General features: G+C 40.0%; 1 protein-coding gene across 1 annotated transcript in view; it reads right to left on the bottom strand.

The window, feature by feature from the left end:
• Positions 1 to 3,759: 3,759 nt before the first annotated feature.
• The window catches only part of PLD6 (phospholipase D family member 6), a 293,153-nt gene continuing 279,587 nt past the window's right edge, over positions 3,760 to 17,325 (bottom strand). Inside the window, exon 2 of the mRNA XM_086942405.1 lies at positions 3,760 to 4,150. Within this exon, the coding sequence (XP_086798531.1) occupies positions 3,894 to 4,150 (257 nt within the window). The 3' untranslated portion in view covers positions 3,760 to 3,893. The remainder of the gene's footprint in view (positions 4,151 to 17,325) is intronic.

Genomic DNA, 17,325 nt, shown 5'->3' with positions numbered 1-17,325 from the left:
CCTTGAAGTCATAAAGGAACCAGTTTTGTTGTTTGACGACCATGGGCAAATGAAAACGCTTCGCGGCTCTCACCATTAAGTTGTGGAAACCCCCAATGTCCACTGGGGAGAAACCAGGGGAGAAGCAGGAGGAGAAGACGGGGTCTGGGCTCGATAGTTGTCCCATTCTGCAAGGATTGTTGTCCTGGTCAGTATCATTGAGGACATCATCATCATCAGTACCAGGATCAGGAAGAACTGGTGATCTTGCCTGAGCAAAAGGAAGTGGCTCTCATGCTGGAGGAGGCGGAGTAGGAGAAGTCTGTGCAGAAGGTGGGAAAAGAAGATTATAATCGTCTACTATATGCTGAAGGTTTGATATCAAAAACACCGGTATTTGTGCCATTGTGCCATAGGAACCTCGTGGTCAACATCCAGCTGGTCATCGTGAACTGGAAAGAGTGAACCCCTGTCATCATTGTCCTCATCCTCATAGTCCTGATATTTTATATTGAGCTCCGAAGGACTTGCTGCAGGACGAAAGGTGTCCTCAACATAAGACCCATCAAAAGATTCCTCCTCTGCAGACACAAAGAGTTGAGCGGGGGGGGGGGGCCAGAACCACCTTGAAGAGGACTCAAAACCAGCGGAGCGGGACGTTTTACAATAGAAGCTGTGACCACAGTAAATGTAGAACCAGGCGTCGACGAAGAAGCGGAAGCCGTCGACAGAGCCAGGACTTTCCCCGTCGACAGTGCGGCCGTCATTGACGAGGTCTTCGTCGTCGACGGAGCTGACGACGAGGCTACCGTCGACGAAGGTGGTACCGTCGACGAGTGACGCGTCGACAAAGCCTTCGTCGACGAATGCTTCTTAGGTAAGGTCATCGACGAGACGGATTTCTTTGCCGTCGAGGAGATCTTCACAATGGAGGTTATAGGCCTAACCTCTTGGTTTGTCGTTGACGATGCGGACGTTGTCGTCGTCCTCTTCGTCGACATAGAGCATGTCGTCGTCATCGTAGGCACAACGTCGACAGATCTTGTCGTCCACGACGGGCGCTGGCACTCGTTTTGGACGACGAGGGCACAGATTGGGACTGCGACGCCAGAGAACCAGGTCCCGTAGGCGTAGAGGCTGGCAGATCCCGTGGGGAGGCAGACTTTGGAGCATCCACAAACTTCTTCCTTTTTAGAAAAGGAGAAGGCATCTCTGTCTCCGACCCACGTTTAAGAGAGGTCTTGGAATGGTAAGAAGACACACTCTCCACATCAGACATATATATATATAATATGTATATATATATATATATATATATATATATATATATAATGGATATTTATGATGTTTTCTATATATATATATGTCCATCAAGAAAGTTCCCTTTTTCCAAACAGCCTCACGCAAGAAGGTAGTTTCAAAGCGCTTTATTTATGGCAGCTACAGCGCTCATTCAGGACCAGAGATTCACCAAAATAGTATGCGTCCAGATGCCCAACGCGTTTCATGCGCCCTCCGCACTTCCTCATGGGCTGGATATCAAGGAACGGCCAGCAAGCCCAGTAACATACGTGCATGACTCCTCCCCAGTGGGCGTGACAGAAAACTGCCTCCTAGTCCTCGTAGTACTGGGCTGATAAAATACAAGTGAATATGTTAGTCCATGGCCGCTATGTCTCATAAAACCCCAGTGGGTTTGTACCGCTGTCTTGAGATGGGGCTGCACTTTTAATCTGCCATATCTATACTACTATTATAAAGAGAGAACACAAACCTTTTGGCAAGGTAAACTCTGGAACCACAGCGCCAATCCACACACCCAATACATTGTTGTAATCCTCAAGGTGTGCAGATGGACATAGGCTATAGAAAATAAAAAAATAAAAACGTAAATTTAAAAATATAACTTAAAAAAAAAAAAGAAGTGCCCTGAAAGTAGCGCCGCCCGCGACGCTGACTACCACGACGTAGCGCTGGCCCCAACGTACGTGATGACGAGGAGGAGCGGCGGTAAAGTAAGGAGCTCAGGGAGGAGCGGCAGCTCGGGTAAGGCTCTGGGACACAGGACGGGTGGGGAGCCGGTGCGGAAGGTTGGGCCGTAACAACTGCGGTAAGGTTCAGGGTCTGGGGGCAGCATTTCAGGCTTGCGTGCACTCCCGCCCCGGCTCCCTCCCGCCACGACATTGTCCGGGACACAGACAATGTCGTGGCAGGCGGGGGCCGGGGTGGGAGTGCACGCAAGCCTGAAATGCTGTCCCCAGCCCCCTTCTGCCCCAGGCAATGCTGGGGCGGGCTGCTAGTATATGTATATTACTACTATTTTATGTACCGTGAGACTCCCACTTCGACGGCGGGGAATTATTCAAGCATGTGAATCTATGAAAGACACCCTAATACTGGAGAAAGCAAATTATAGCAGATGTTTGTCACACCAAATTTTAAATGTCTCCCTTTGCTCAGGTACTACAAGTTGCGTGGAAGGTTGTATCTTAATATATATAATAATTACGTAGTGTCTAAATAGGAACAGATGTTCGCAGTCTTTATTTCAGGTAAGCTAGAGAAATAATTAAGCTTAATTCATATTGCTAATTATTTTACCTAGTATAAACTGTAGTGAGCTCTTGTAAACCTTGCAACACAGACAAATGTAGATAACCAACATACTTATAGTGGGTTCAAACATTTGAGTTTACTACCTAACAGAAGGCTTTAATGAACCTCCAGTTCTACTATTTTGAGCTGCCACAAGATATGGAATCAAAGCATTGGAACAGCTTTAAACCGTTAATCTATTTAAAGATTTTATATTCAAATAGTGTCAGGAAGCAGTCAATATTCTATATTTTTGAAAAAGTTCCACCATTTTTTAAAAGTGGTGCTAATTTAGATTGCTGGTTGCAACTGGAATTAATTAATGAGGGTCCAAATAGGTGTACTCTCCAGACCAAAATAAAAACTTTTGGTTCAAAAGGGTAAACCTATTCAAATTGATCACACAATTCTAGCCTACACAATGGATCACAGAGGAAGACACTCACAGCTGACATTGCAAAGTCTTACTGTCGATCATAACATAAAAACAAACAGATGGCAATGTTCCAGTCAATATTTGGGAAGTCTTTGTATGATGGAAGAGGGTGAGAAGTGGAGATAAATAAAAAAAAATGATACACAATGCTCTACATGGTTTTAAATCTATACTTCTTCCCAACACTCTTTTCATCCATGCTTGTATAACAAATTCAGTGAGCTACAGATACTGGTTAGGACAAACCTGTGAGCTGCAAGCTGGACTGGTAAACACAATGCTTAGCCCCTCAAAGCCTTATATAGACTATAAACATTATCTGCATACACAGCAACTAGTATAGCCATCAAGGTGATGCTTCCTAATCATAATGATATTTAAAGAAAGAAAAAGCAGGGGAAATCATGTCCAAGTAACAAATAATTTAATAGATTGTCTTCTGCATACTAAAATACTGTAAAGGTAAGCATCCATGAAGTTTACAACTATGAAACTGACATTGCTAGTAAACGCAAATTATGCAAGATAAGCCAATAAAACTTTAAGCACCAAAGTCTTCTCAATAACTAAGCACACAACAGATTTTCTTTTAAATGAGGGATGCTTTACATTTTGGGAAAATGAATGTGAATGTTAAGAAATATCAGAACCTGTAGCACATCAATTGCTTGGAGATGTACCAAGGCCGTATCATAAGCAGTGTTACTCATGAGTTAAAAACATCATGCACACAGAATTTATTTGATCAAGTAGTAATAATCAAAACATGAGTTTCTTTGGCTCTGTATCATTTGAATTTAAAATCTACTTGCAATCATCTGTCACAGTTTCCATTGGCAGGTCTATAGTATGGATGTTACTGCAAATAGCCAAGATCTTTTTTTCAAACTAGGGCTACTTTATTTATTCCATTTGGGTAAAAGTCATAAGTCTTTGGGTTGTAAAGTTCCCACAGTTTTTCAAACTCATCTACAAAAGCTTGCACAATTACAGTATCATCCATGACCAAGATATTCTCCTTGTTGCCCTGTATGGCTTGTGATGTCCAGTTGAGAGAGCCAGTGATGAGAATCTTTTTATCCACCACTGCAAACTTATGATGCATGTAGCCCGTATCCTGGTCATGACGCACACTGATGCCTGTAAAAAATAAAAACAAATATTGGCAAATCCAAAATGTCTGGCAGATAACTGCAAGCTCCTTTTCGTTACCTTTATGAGTACAGGCACCCACTCATATATACATTCAATAACTCATCCTCACTTGTTCATTCATCCACCTGCTGACTTATTCTTGCATTCGACCACTTACTTATCTGCAATATACCAGACACCCAAAGTGAACAAACATATAGAACATAAAAGAAAAAATAATTGAAAAAAAGAAAGCATGTGACCACCTAAATTTGGCAGGCATACATACCCAGGCAATAACAATCATTGCATTGGGCACCCATCTTCGAAAGCTAAATTGAAGAGCTTATCACTTTTGTACTATTCCAAGGTGACCAACATAGTGCTTCTAAATAAGGTGGATATCTGTGTGCTGTAAAACAATGTCACACTGTGCACAATACCATTACAAGATGCCCTCCAGTTCAGAAATAGTGGTCATACTATATGCAGCACAGTCCAGATACAGTATGCTGCCATGGGGTGAAGCAGAATGTGAATGACACTCGAGCATATAGAAAGTGGCTAGCCGAAAGACTACCTATGTATGTATATATGTGATTTTTTTCACATTTTTTTAATTACAAGGGTCTGACACCCTAATGTACCTGCCAGGCCCTCCAAACAGGCCTAGCAACAACTATCACAGTGCAGGTCCTCCACCCCCGAGTTTGTCAAAGGAGGTGGCCCAGATCAAAATCCTTGTGAACTTTAGAAGTCTGAGATCCATGCAATGAAATCCCGGCCTGCAGTCATTAACACAGTATAATACCAATCCACCTTCTAAAGGTCTACTGGTTTTCATTATCGCAATCCTGTCTCCTGCCTTTGTTATAATTTTTTCATAATAAACTTACCATACCTACGGCACCTCACATAACATTGGCTTATCACCATAACCAACTCTGGCTACTACACTGCGCATAAACTTTCTTAAGGAACCATTGAGTAAGCAGTCATAAAATTAGAAATATGTTCTGAGAGTTATCAAAACAACATGCAACCCCTTGTAAGAAGGCCTCACAAGAATTTTTGCAATGCAAAGCTTCCACTCCAAAGATGTTGTCACTGATGTAAACACCAGACCTTAGTCTGATGATTCTCCATGTGTTGGTAACAGTAGAATCTAGATTTTAAGAAAGACAGGGAGGCTAGCAATTTGGCAATAGCTATTCTTCCGTACAGGACTTTAAAGATCAAAACTTAACCCCTTCCCTGCAGGGGTAATTTCCCCACGGTGCGGGGAGAGTGGCGGAGAGGGGCTGGGGGGGGGGGGGGTCAGGAGTGCGGCGCTGCGATGCTCGTGACGAGACCAGCTCGTCATGCATCACAGTGGAGCTGTGCTCATGACAAGCTGGTCTCGTCACGACCCCGCCCACTGATTAATTTGCCCGCACAGGCGGGGAATCAATCGCACGTGGGCGGAGCGGCGCAGTTATGACGAGACCAGCTCGTCATGAGCACAGCCCTACCGTGACTCATGACGAGCTGGTCTCGTCATGAGCACCGAAAAGGTTAACATCGTTCTAACCATAGTGTTTGAATCATTATTATGGCTGCATAACAATGATGCTGTCCAACAATCTCCCTCTTTGCTCCAAGATTTAAATCCTAATCCTTCATCCATACTCCATTTTCTACACTCCACTGATCTGATTTGAAACTCCTTGTTTGTGTTCTTTCTGAATCCTGCCATCAACACACTTTCCTTTTGGGAAAATAAGAGAATAATAACTTAATAACCAAACCAAACACTGTTTAATATTCTTTTACTCAAAAGCTCCTATTTGCTAATTTAATTTTTGTTTCCCCATGAGGGGAAGGAGGGTGGGGGTAATGCTAGCCTCTTTGCCTTCAATAAAATATAGATTCTTCCTTAGAGAATCATCATTTTATGGCAAGCCCAGAGGCTAGAATTAGGTATGTTCAAGGATACAGCAGTTGCAAAATGGTACAATGGTCTTCAGTAAATCATTTGCACCGACTCTCAAAATTTTCTCCAATTTTTCTCCCAAAGAAAATGCATTACTAGCCATGTCTTTAGAACAAAATGAGCAAGGACTCTTAAAGCAAAGAGTTAGCTTCTTTAAAAGGCCTTTGCATTTTACAGATATCCTTAAATCTTCCAAACACAAAGGTTAAATATCCCACGCTCTACAAACAGATGCTCTTGTCCTACAATGCCACTTAATAGTCCCATGCCTCTACCTTCAACTGTTATAATCCTATATATGAGCTATTAATCGTGACGTAACAGCCCACCTCTAACGGACACAATTGCCCTGAGCTTACCTGAAATGCTCCTTTTTCAAAATCCAATTGCTGTAATCTGTCAAACATCTCAAATTCTATTCTGTCACTACATTATCTGGACCAGGTGAATACTCTGAGAGCCATCATGTGTCCTGAACAATAATGCCACATCACCATCCACAAGTCTGTAAGCGGCTGAGAGCTGCTTCCCCGTACACAGATTGTCCATATGTAAAATAACTTCACATTTTTCTACACTTCTTAGAACACCCCCCAAAAGCAATCAAACCAATTTTCATTTCCAAACAATTTACATGCCGAGTCCTCTCCTCCGCAGTCCATTTTGCACTTGTCTCTTGGTGTTCCACACAGGACACCCATCCACGAGAGCGTACATCCTTATTCCAAGATAAAAATCAGACTTTACCAAACATAGCTCGCTCATCTCAAGCAACCAAATTCTCCAACTACCAGCTAAACTACTCTCTTGCCTCTTCTGTCAATTTCGCCATCTCCCAATAAGAAGGATGGGAATTTTAACTTTAAAACTGCTTCAACAGTAGTCTAACTGCAACCTGAAAACTTCAAAATCCTGCTTATAACTGTAACTGACTTCTCTACATTGATTATAAAATATAAGTTTTCCAATATCCTCTTTATTAAATGTGAGATTATGAAAATGTCACACAAATAAACATTTGACCTGATCGCCCTCTCTCTCAAATAAACTACCAGGAGACAACAGGCATTCTTGAAAACACCATGATACTGAAAATAGGCCAAAAAGCATACTTACAAACAGAGAAGAGCTGTCCATTCCATATGGCCTCTAAACATACCTGGATCTTCTGAGCTATAAAGACCACTCTTTAGGCATCCTTTAAATACAACTTGACCAACTAATCTCGCTCTTAAAAAGTACCTGATAAGGGTTGAAATCTCACCATCCTGAAATGTCTGTAGACTAAAAATCTGTTAAAACGTCTACAGGTTATCACACTTCTCGGTCTTTAGTCTTTCTTTCTTTTTCACCAAAATATTGAACTCCTGTTGACCTTGTCTTTAACCTTCACAAAGCAATACTTTTTCTTTAACCACACCTACAACACCTCTAGATCCACCTCATTTCCAATATACAAGGATGGGTTGTGATTTTTTTCCAATTCTCAAAAAACCTTTTTTTGTTACTCCTTTAACAAAGAACAATTTCCTTTCCTTCGTCAACACACCTTCTGGTGGATACTGTATCTAACCATGGATTACTGACTTTGTGAGTACCCTCAGATGCCATAATGTAGCCAAAGAATTATTTTCAGTAATTGTCTCGCGAGCCACTAGGTTGGGTCATGCAGCTCTACTTTGACTCTGTCCTTCCCTAAAAGTGACCCCAGGGATACATATATTTACCATGCCGACATCAGTTTCTTTTTTAACTATGTACGCACTGCTGGATTTAATCAGATTTGAAAAGCTACAGATCTCTAATTCAGAACCTTTTTAAAATGGAGAAAATAGTTCATTCCACAGAACAGGGAGGTGGTAGCAACAGTGGGGAATCTAAGGTTAGATAGAGTATCAACCAGAAACAGAGTTACTGGAGGCAAGTAATTTATTCTTTTGATGGATACTTCTAACCTCAGATTCCACTGCTTGTGAATACATATCAAAGCAGACCCTCCCAAGAAATTGGTTCTGTTGAATTTCTCGGACCAAAAAGTCCTGCAGGACTGACCATCAAAGCGTCCCGACCAACAGACCTCGCTGTTAAGGCAGTAGTGCTTCATGAATGAGTGAGCTAAATGCCACTTTACTGCCTAACGCATGTATAAGCCAAGCACTCTGCATGCCAGTGCAGTGGTGGTAACCTTGGCCCTGATGGAATGGTCCTGCAAACCTTATTGGGGCTGCATCTTAGCTAGTGTGTAACATATTTTGATACAGAGGACTATACATCTCGAAATTATTATTTTCTGCATTTCTTTACCCTTCTTTGCTCTTGCGAACCCCCCAAAGAGCTGATCGTCCATATGATGATCTTTGGTGCGACTGATATGAAAACTCAAAGCTCTTTTGGGATTTGAATAATGAAGTCTTTCTTACTCTTTAAAGCAGGACATCTGATCATTTGGAATGCAACAGTTCTATCTGACAAGACGGTTCTTGTGGCTGGGCATTCAGCTGCCAAGAGCACATTTGCTATCTCGGGAGGGAGAATGAATGCAGTCAGCTGCTGCAGCTTAGTTTCCAAGCATGGAGGTATAAATTTCACAGGCCTGGGTGGAGAACTCTGCCTTTTTGCTGTGACAGTAGAACTTCCAGAAGCAGCAGCCGGATCGGGGACAGATGCTCATGCCCATATATTCTGGGTACCACACTCTACATGCCCAATCTGGAGCCACTAATATTACTTGGGCCTGGTTATTAGTAATCTTTTTTCAGAAGAGGCAGAGGGAGGACGGCATAAAGGAGTCCAGGACTCCACTGTAGGAGTAAAGCATCTCTGAGCGAGAACGTATAGTCTCCTAGTTTTATGATCAGAGAATCTGGATTTCATTAGTGACAATGAGGCTAGCAATATACATAACCTTTTATTGCTACTCCAAACTGCAGCACTGTAAAGGATATTTCAACTACACTTACAATTCCAGAATTATAACCCCTACACATTCCATATAAACCAAAGCCCAGCAGCCACCTTCTGCTTTATGGCTGTTCCGAGGTTAACTTCTTGAACTTGTAACTAAAAATAATGAAATCATCATTATTTTCGCCCTCCTTTCTACTTTTTGACAGATCTCCATTTTTATCAATCCCCAAGAAAAACGACATAACACTGAATGTAAATGGCATTTCCAGCAAAACCACATAACAAATAGATGCTAAATAAAAAAATCCCACCATACATTTACATAATCTTAAAGTATTATAACTTCACTCTCCCTTCAATGCAACCTACCTGGGAAAGGAGGGTGGGATAATGCTCGCCTCTGTGTTTTTAATGAAATCCAGATTCTCTGATTATAAAACTAGGAGAATCTACATTTCATGTCAAGACCGGAGGATTGCATTATGCATGTTCAAAGCTGTGATAAAACAACTAAAGAAACATGCCCCATATGCTTTAAATAAAACCTTAAAAACACACCAGCATTTGACCAATCTGCTGCCTTCAGAATGTCTTAAAGACGACCTCCAGATGTAAGCTTTACTCGCCATAGTGCCTCTTACTGAATGTGCACCAAACCTTTGCATATCCTCTCCTGCTTCAAGCATACACAATCTCACACAACACGCAATCGTCGCAGCACTCACAGAATTAAAAGGTCTCACATAAGAACTGCACAATTGGGACACTCCATCCCTTCTGAATTCAGCCATCCTGCACTCATATTCTCTCAAACATAGCACAACACAAAGCTTTGGATGGTCATTAAATCTTGGATAAAACACAGATATCATTGTCTTAGACCTTTTTGTAATATTAAAAATCACCCCATCTGGGCTGTAAAAACAGTTACTTACCTCCAAAGCACGTACATCTGAAACCCTTCTGAAAGATAGAAGAGTTGCTATTTTGCAAGATAACCACCATAATGTGAAAAACATATTACATGGCCCACTCTCAAATTTCTTTAAAATCAAACTCATATCCCATAAAGAACTATACCTGGGTTTAGGAGGTCTCCCCAACTTAATACCTTTCATTACTCTACAAATCAAAATATCTCTTCTAATTGATAAATCCCCTGCTGGAACATGACCTGCTGCCTCTGCTGATCTATAACAATTAATAGTTCTCAAACATAGACCTCGCTCCAATAAACCTGATAAAAAAAATAGAAAGCTCTATGGGAGATGCCTCCACGGGATCCAAGTTTCCATGCTTCAACATAACGTTTCCTTTTTCCTTGTGCACAAGATTCCTTGAGCAACTCCTGACCCTGCTTCTAAAGTCCTTCAAAGTATCTTCCTCCCTGAAAATCTTCCAAACAAAAAGGTTCAAAAACCCCTCCAAAACTAACAGATGCACCTCCCCTCTTGGACCTGACAACATGTCTTCAGACAATGGAATAAAAAAAAAGCTCCCCTACCACTAACTCCAACAACCCTGGAAACCAAGGCTGAGCTGTCCAGAAAGAAGTGATCAGAATATTCTGATATCGGTTTCCTCACTATCAACAACACCCTCTGAATCATCGAGAATGGTGGCAACGCATACCCTTTAAGTCTCTTCTAGACTTGAAGAAAGGCATCCATTGCTTCCGCTAGATGATCTGCTCTCCAACTGAAATACCAAAGTAACTGGTACATCAACCTTGAGGCAATCCGATACAACCCTAAAGGATCCCAAACTTTCTAAATTCTCCTAAACAGATGAACACTCAGCTTCCAATCACTGTAATCTCACAGGCATCTTGAGTTCAATCCACTGCTGTATTGTAAAGACCTGGCAAGTATTCTGCATGCAAACGTATTTTCTGCTCCAGACAGCAACTCCATATCTCCTTCGCCACCCGAGTTAACTTCTTTGACTTGCTGCCAACCAATCGATTTCTATAACGGACAGCAGATACATTTTCCATCTTCAATAAAACATTGCAATTTCTCAATGTTTTCCAAAAACGTTGCAAATCAAAAAGGGCTGCTCTCATTTCCAACCCATTTATTTGGCCCTGACTCTCTTCCCATGACCATATGCCACCTATCTCCTGCTGATACAAACAAGCTCTACATCCAGAAAGGCTTGCATTTGTTTTCATAATAAAATCTGGACATATCCCAAAAACTGCTCGGACATTCCATGCCTCTAAATTCTCTAGCCACCAATTCAACTCCTTCAGCGCTTCCGGAGAAACCTGCACCTGGTTTCCATACTACAAACCTCAAAATAGGCCTTCAACCTTTAAATTCTGTATATCCCTGTATTGTAGAGGTTGCCTGAATAGAAGAAGAAAATTATCCTATTACTCTTGGTAATGACCTCAAGGTAACAAATTGCTTCTTTAGAACTTGTCTCACCTCTATTTTTCGTCTTACAACCATTTTTTCTGGTAAACTCAAAATCGCATGAGTTGTGTTCACATGAAACCCAAGGAATCAGTACTGATTTTTCCACATTGAGCTAAAAAACCCAAATTCCACAAATTGGAGAACTATAGATAAGTGCACCCTCAACAGTTCCTGACTCTGACACAAAACCAGAAAGTCGTAAAGACAAATATCCGAATTCCTATCTCTCTGAGAAAAGAGGCCACAGGTCTCAGTACCTTTGTAAATCGCCAAGGTGCAAATTCCAGGCCAAAAAGCAGACAAATGAACAGATACATGACTCCCATCCATCTGAATTGCAAAAACGTACAACTTTCTTCCGTTATCGGAAAGGTAAAATAAGCGTCTTTTAAATGCAGTTTTACCACCCAATCGTTCTTTTCCAGAATATCACTTAACAGATGGATACCCTCCATCTTGAAATGTCTGTGAATAAATACCAATTCAGATTTATCAAATTAATTGCTGGTTGCGATCCCTTGTCCTTTTTCTTCACTAAAAATATTGTACTCACAAAACCTACATACCTTCCAGACAGTCTCTCGATTGCTCCCTTCTTGGACATATTTTCTACCTTCATGCTTACTAACTCTTGCTTGTCCTCTTGAAACATAAGTTCCCTTGGCTCTGCTTCCTTTTGATTTAAAAAGACTTGATTGGCAAGACAAGACTGTTTACTCAGAGGAAGACGAGGGCAGAAAGAAAGAAAAAAGCCCCATACAGATAAAAACAAACATAGCACAGAGGAAATGAAAAGTTCACCATTCCTAATAATATTAGCCAACAATCAAAGAAATTGGCTTTTATGTATTCAATAAATGACTGCTGAGGAACACTTTATGATTCACACCTAAAATTGAAAAGGTGACCATTAAGAAACAGTATCGTTCGAACTTCGAAGGGATTCTATATTTGATTATATATTTATTGCTTTTAACGCTTTGTCCTGAAGGTGGGGTAAACCAGCTGCATACCACTAAAACGCTGCGTCGACAACTTCTAACATTTAATTTTACCATTGTGGAATCAGAATTTTTGTTTACTGTTGCCCTTAAATATATTATGACATTGCTTGTTATAGGCACATGGAACAATAAATAATGAAATATTTTTGATTTGATGAAAACTGCATTTTTACACAGATTGTAAAAAAAAACAAAAGGGTGTTAATATAAAAACAGAGCCTATTTTTTAAATAATATAAAGTGTTTTAGATTATGAATTGTGTTTGCCAATATCTAATTCTGATATTACTGATTACTTGTCAGATTCTACTGCTTTGTGATATTATACAGTCCAAGGATTTTATCATTACAATAAAGAACAGATTCTTTTACACCACACAGGCTTCAGTGTATGAATGTTTGAATGGAAATTTGGTGTATGGTTTTCTTCCCTTGAAAGAAGTGAGTTAGTTGGTTTCAATATGTGTGTGTCACGCAAGAGGGACACATTACTGTTTATAAATATCTACTTCTTGAACAGGCAATTCTCTGAACTCTATCGAATTCGTATTGTATTCTAAACAGGCAATTCTCATAACTCTATCTGCCTGTAGGACCCATTGATCCTTTGTCAAGCTCCTCCAAATGTGAAAGTGAACCCTTAATCGTCCCCCTACCTTTCCTTGAAAAAAAAAACAGAAATCATCTTCATACTTACCTTGACCTTGACTGCCTTGTGTAAAGTGAGCCCTTCCTGTAGACTGGCGTCCTCTGTTCCCTCTTCTCTCGGAGGATAGAAAACAGTGGCTGACTGGAATCCTCTAAAAGATGCTTGTCTTTGTGATTGATATAGGCACCTTGAGTAAAACCGGCCAGAGAAACGATCCCTAGCTTGGCCCCTGTCAAAAAACACGTCCCACAAATACCTTCTTAGGGAACTCTGAGCATTATCTAAGCTTGAGAAGGTGGAGACATTCCACACACCTGTCACTAAGCCTTCACTGAATAAATAACCTTTTGAATCGTTGCTAGGCTCCTTTTTTGAAATTCCCCAAATTAGGGCTAATGCACATGAGGATAGCTTTCTGTCTCAGTCATTAAGGCTGCGTTAGCGTTTCCATGGAAACAAAATGCTCTTTGTGACCAACCCCTTAGCAATTCTTTATCCACAAATAATGACTTAGATTTGGCTTCCTCTGCCATAACCATTATCCTTAAAAGAAGATCCAATGTTGATGTAGAAGAAAGTTTATTCCAAGAAGAAATGGTCCCATCCATCCGGTAGGTTGCGTCAGGTACAACTGACTATCCTAACCTCCAGTTCCCTAGCACCATGTTCTATCACCATGGTGCTACTCAAATACATACAGATTAAGACAGGCTTATAATGATGTGGAGAATACAGTGAATTTAGGAATACACGAACTACAGTACATTACTACAGCCAATTACACCAAGAAGCCTATCCTGGCAAAGTTTGAGTGCTCTTTCTAGCCCCTTTCTGGGGTCATAACCCACCTTAAATAAAAAAAGAACCTGATCAAATCATGTCTAAATACATGCCTTATTCTCAATACCAGAACAAGAGCATTCTGCTCTCATCACAGACCTTCAAGCACTTCTAAATACCGCCTAATGAGCCAGCGGCCGCCAGGCTTAACTCATAGGATGCCTTTTCAAATCCGGGCTGAACTTATCTATTCTGGCACCTAAACAGTCATTTGTTTATACTGTTATCTTGCACTGTTCTGGTTTTTAATGGAAAGAGGCTTACAGATATTAAAGTTTTCTTAGTGTAATTCCTCTATTCTTTTTAACATCACTTTCCTACACCCCACATTTTGCACTGCACCTTTTTCCATTTAGTGATCCAACGCATGGTCAACATGTGATTGTGGGTCTGACCCCAGTCCTACCAGACGGCACTGGAATTAGTCTCATATGATCTAGAGACGTTCCAGCCCTGTACTGTCGATGGCCAGATGATAAAATTAGATCACTAACAAGAATTTTGATGGTAATCCATCTCTGGATCTTGGGTCTCACCTACTGTTGCTAGTGGTCATTTGCGTTGGTCTGTAAATATTTAAAAGGGACTGGTTTACTATCTATTCTAGTACTTTATAGACAGAACTGATGAACACAGTCCTCAGAGAGCACTAATTCATAAATTGTTGTGACTCTAGACCCCCGGGTTTTTTGTATTTTATTAATGTGCAAGGGGACGTCAACCCGGGCAGGTCTTTAAACTCCCTTAGACCCTCCAACCCCTGTCTTTGTTTTCACTGAACTTATCTATCCCCTGAGGATCTAGCATCAAACTTTCCTTCTTCCCTTTCTTCCCTAACTTATCATAATCTAAATCCCATCCATCATCCTCGTGATTGTCGAAGACAAATTTGTCACAACTCTCCATCACAACTGTAGGAGTTATCATCATTATGTCCAACCTGAATCTCATGTGTGCCGCCAAGGACTAAAATGTGTGCTGCACTGGACACTCTCCTTTTGCATGGTTTCTAGACACCCTCTCTGCCAGGCTAAAAACTCATTCTCATTATCCTTCTCAATATTCCTACTCTTCATTTCTCTTTCCTGCTAAATTCTTTTTATTCTACCCCTCTTCCTTCTCTAGGGACCAAAACTCCTCTTCTGATTGATCTGTTGCCCTCCTCTTCCTCCTCAAAAGAGATCGCAAAATGTCTTTTATTGAGCCCTAACCTCATCTTGTACCATTCTCTTCATCAAATCTTTATTTCCTTCCACACCAGTAGCTTCACTTTCCTCACTCATGTCTGTCATGGTTTTAAATGTGACTGTACTTCTCTTTTTTTTTAACTCCTCAAATCTACTAGCTCCGATTCTATTCGCTCACCACCTACACCAAAATTGATGCAGGAAAATACTACTCACTTGCCACTTTGTTCATCCAAATTGATGCAGGCGAATAACAGAGAGAGAAACTGACACGCAATCTTTCATCAGAAAAAGCTGGTCAAAAATCTCTATCTCCATGGAAACCTCAAGCGCTCATGGCTGCCTGAATGATTACGTCACAACATGATCACCACATGCAACATCACTGACAAACAAAGACTTCAGAGAGTACGTTTTACACATATGCCTAAAATTGGGACATTGAAATTAAAATGTAAGACATACTCCTGACCCAATAACATATACCAAAATATGTTAAACAGTACTAACAGATACTTAACTGGCAAGGAGCAGCAAATAAAAGAGGAGGATGGCTGCTGAGCTTTGGTTTATATGGACTGTGTAAGGGTTCTAATTCCGGAATTTTAAGTGTGGTTGAAGTATGCTTTAAAGTGCTGCAGTTTGGAGTAGCAAAGTAAGGTTAAGCACAATGCAACCCTCTGATCTTGACATGAAATCCACTTGGGAACTCCAACTCACAAAAGCTTGGACACTGCACTGATTGAGCTAGAGTTATCCCCATTACCAGAAGATATTCTGCCACCTCGTGGTGTAATTGCCATTCTTGATTCACTAGGCAATGCTGGTTGAGTTTGTTGTCCTGGCATTCAAAGATCTTGTCAGTTGGTTGGTCACAAGGGAGATGCCAATTTCAGACGCAAAAAGCCTCCTAGACAACGCCCCACTCTACCCTTAGGGTGGTTGTATGCCATACCACATGGTGGTGGTGTTGTCTGTGAGAACCTGAATAAGCCTCCCCTTGATGGATGAGAGGAAGGCCTTTAGAGCTAATCTGATCGCCCTCAAACAGTTAAGATCAGCTGACGGTCGAACTACCTGCCCAGTGCATCTGTCGGCCATTGGCCAAACCAGAGGAGGGTACACAGACAAAATATTGATTTTTAAATATCGATGTACAAAAATATCGAAGGTAAGTAATATTGACAGTCTTAATATCGATATTGGTATGATATCAGTAATATCGAAGTTGTAAATATCGATGTCAATAATATCGAAATTAATAACTTCGATGTTACTAATATCAATTTTTAAATACATTTAGTGTATATTATATTGTATTTATTATGTTTTATTATTTATTTTTAATGTAATTTCATTAAATATTGTCTTTTACTACTGTAGCGGGTTGTGGGCTTATAGGGGAATAGGGTGGGAAGTAATTTAATTATGTTAAATTAATTTTTAATTAGTAGGAATTATTAATTAATTAATTGAGAAATAATTTTTAATTATTTTTAATTAATTGATTAATTGATAAATATATTCTGTAGCGGGTTATGGGTTTATAGGGGAATAGGGTGGGAAGTAATTTAATAATAATTAATTAATTGATATATGTTTGTACATATTATAATTAATTGGTAATTAATTTCTATTAATTAGTTAATTAATTAATATAATTTTGTACATATTTATAATTATTAATTAGTTGGTAATTAATTAATAATTATTTAATTACATTAATTATAGTAATTTTTTTATATATAATTTATTGTTATTCCTAATTAATTATTTGGGAAAAATAATATTAATTATTAAATTAAATTAATTACTGCAAATGTGCTAATATATTTACTTTATTGTTATTGTTAATTAATAATTAATTGGTAATTAAATAATATTAATTAATTTTGGGTAAAGGAGTATTTTTAGGGTTCAGGGTCAGTTTTCAGTTTTTGGGTAAAGGGGTATTTTTAGGGTTCTGGGTCAGTTTTCAGTTTTTGGGTAAAGTGGTATTTTTAGGGTTCAGGGTCAGGTAAAGGGGTATTTTTAGGGTTCAGGGTCAGTTTTCAGTTTTTGGGTAAAGGGGTATTTTTAGGGTTCAGGGTCAGTTTTCAGTTTTTGGGTAAAGGGGTATTTTTAGGGTTCTGGGCCAGTTTTCAGTTCATGGGTAAAGGGGTATTTTTAGGGTTCAGGGTCAGTTTTCAGTTTTTGGGT

The sequence above is a fragment of the Lissotriton vulgaris genome, chromosome 10 (assembly GCF_964263255.1).
Source record: "Lissotriton vulgaris chromosome 10, aLisVul1.2, whole genome shotgun sequence".
Taxonomy (NCBI): domain Eukaryota; kingdom Metazoa; phylum Chordata; class Amphibia; order Caudata; family Salamandridae; genus Lissotriton; species Lissotriton vulgaris.
Note: the sequence above shows the minus strand (reverse complement) of the source record. Positions and strands in the feature narration are given on the sequence as shown.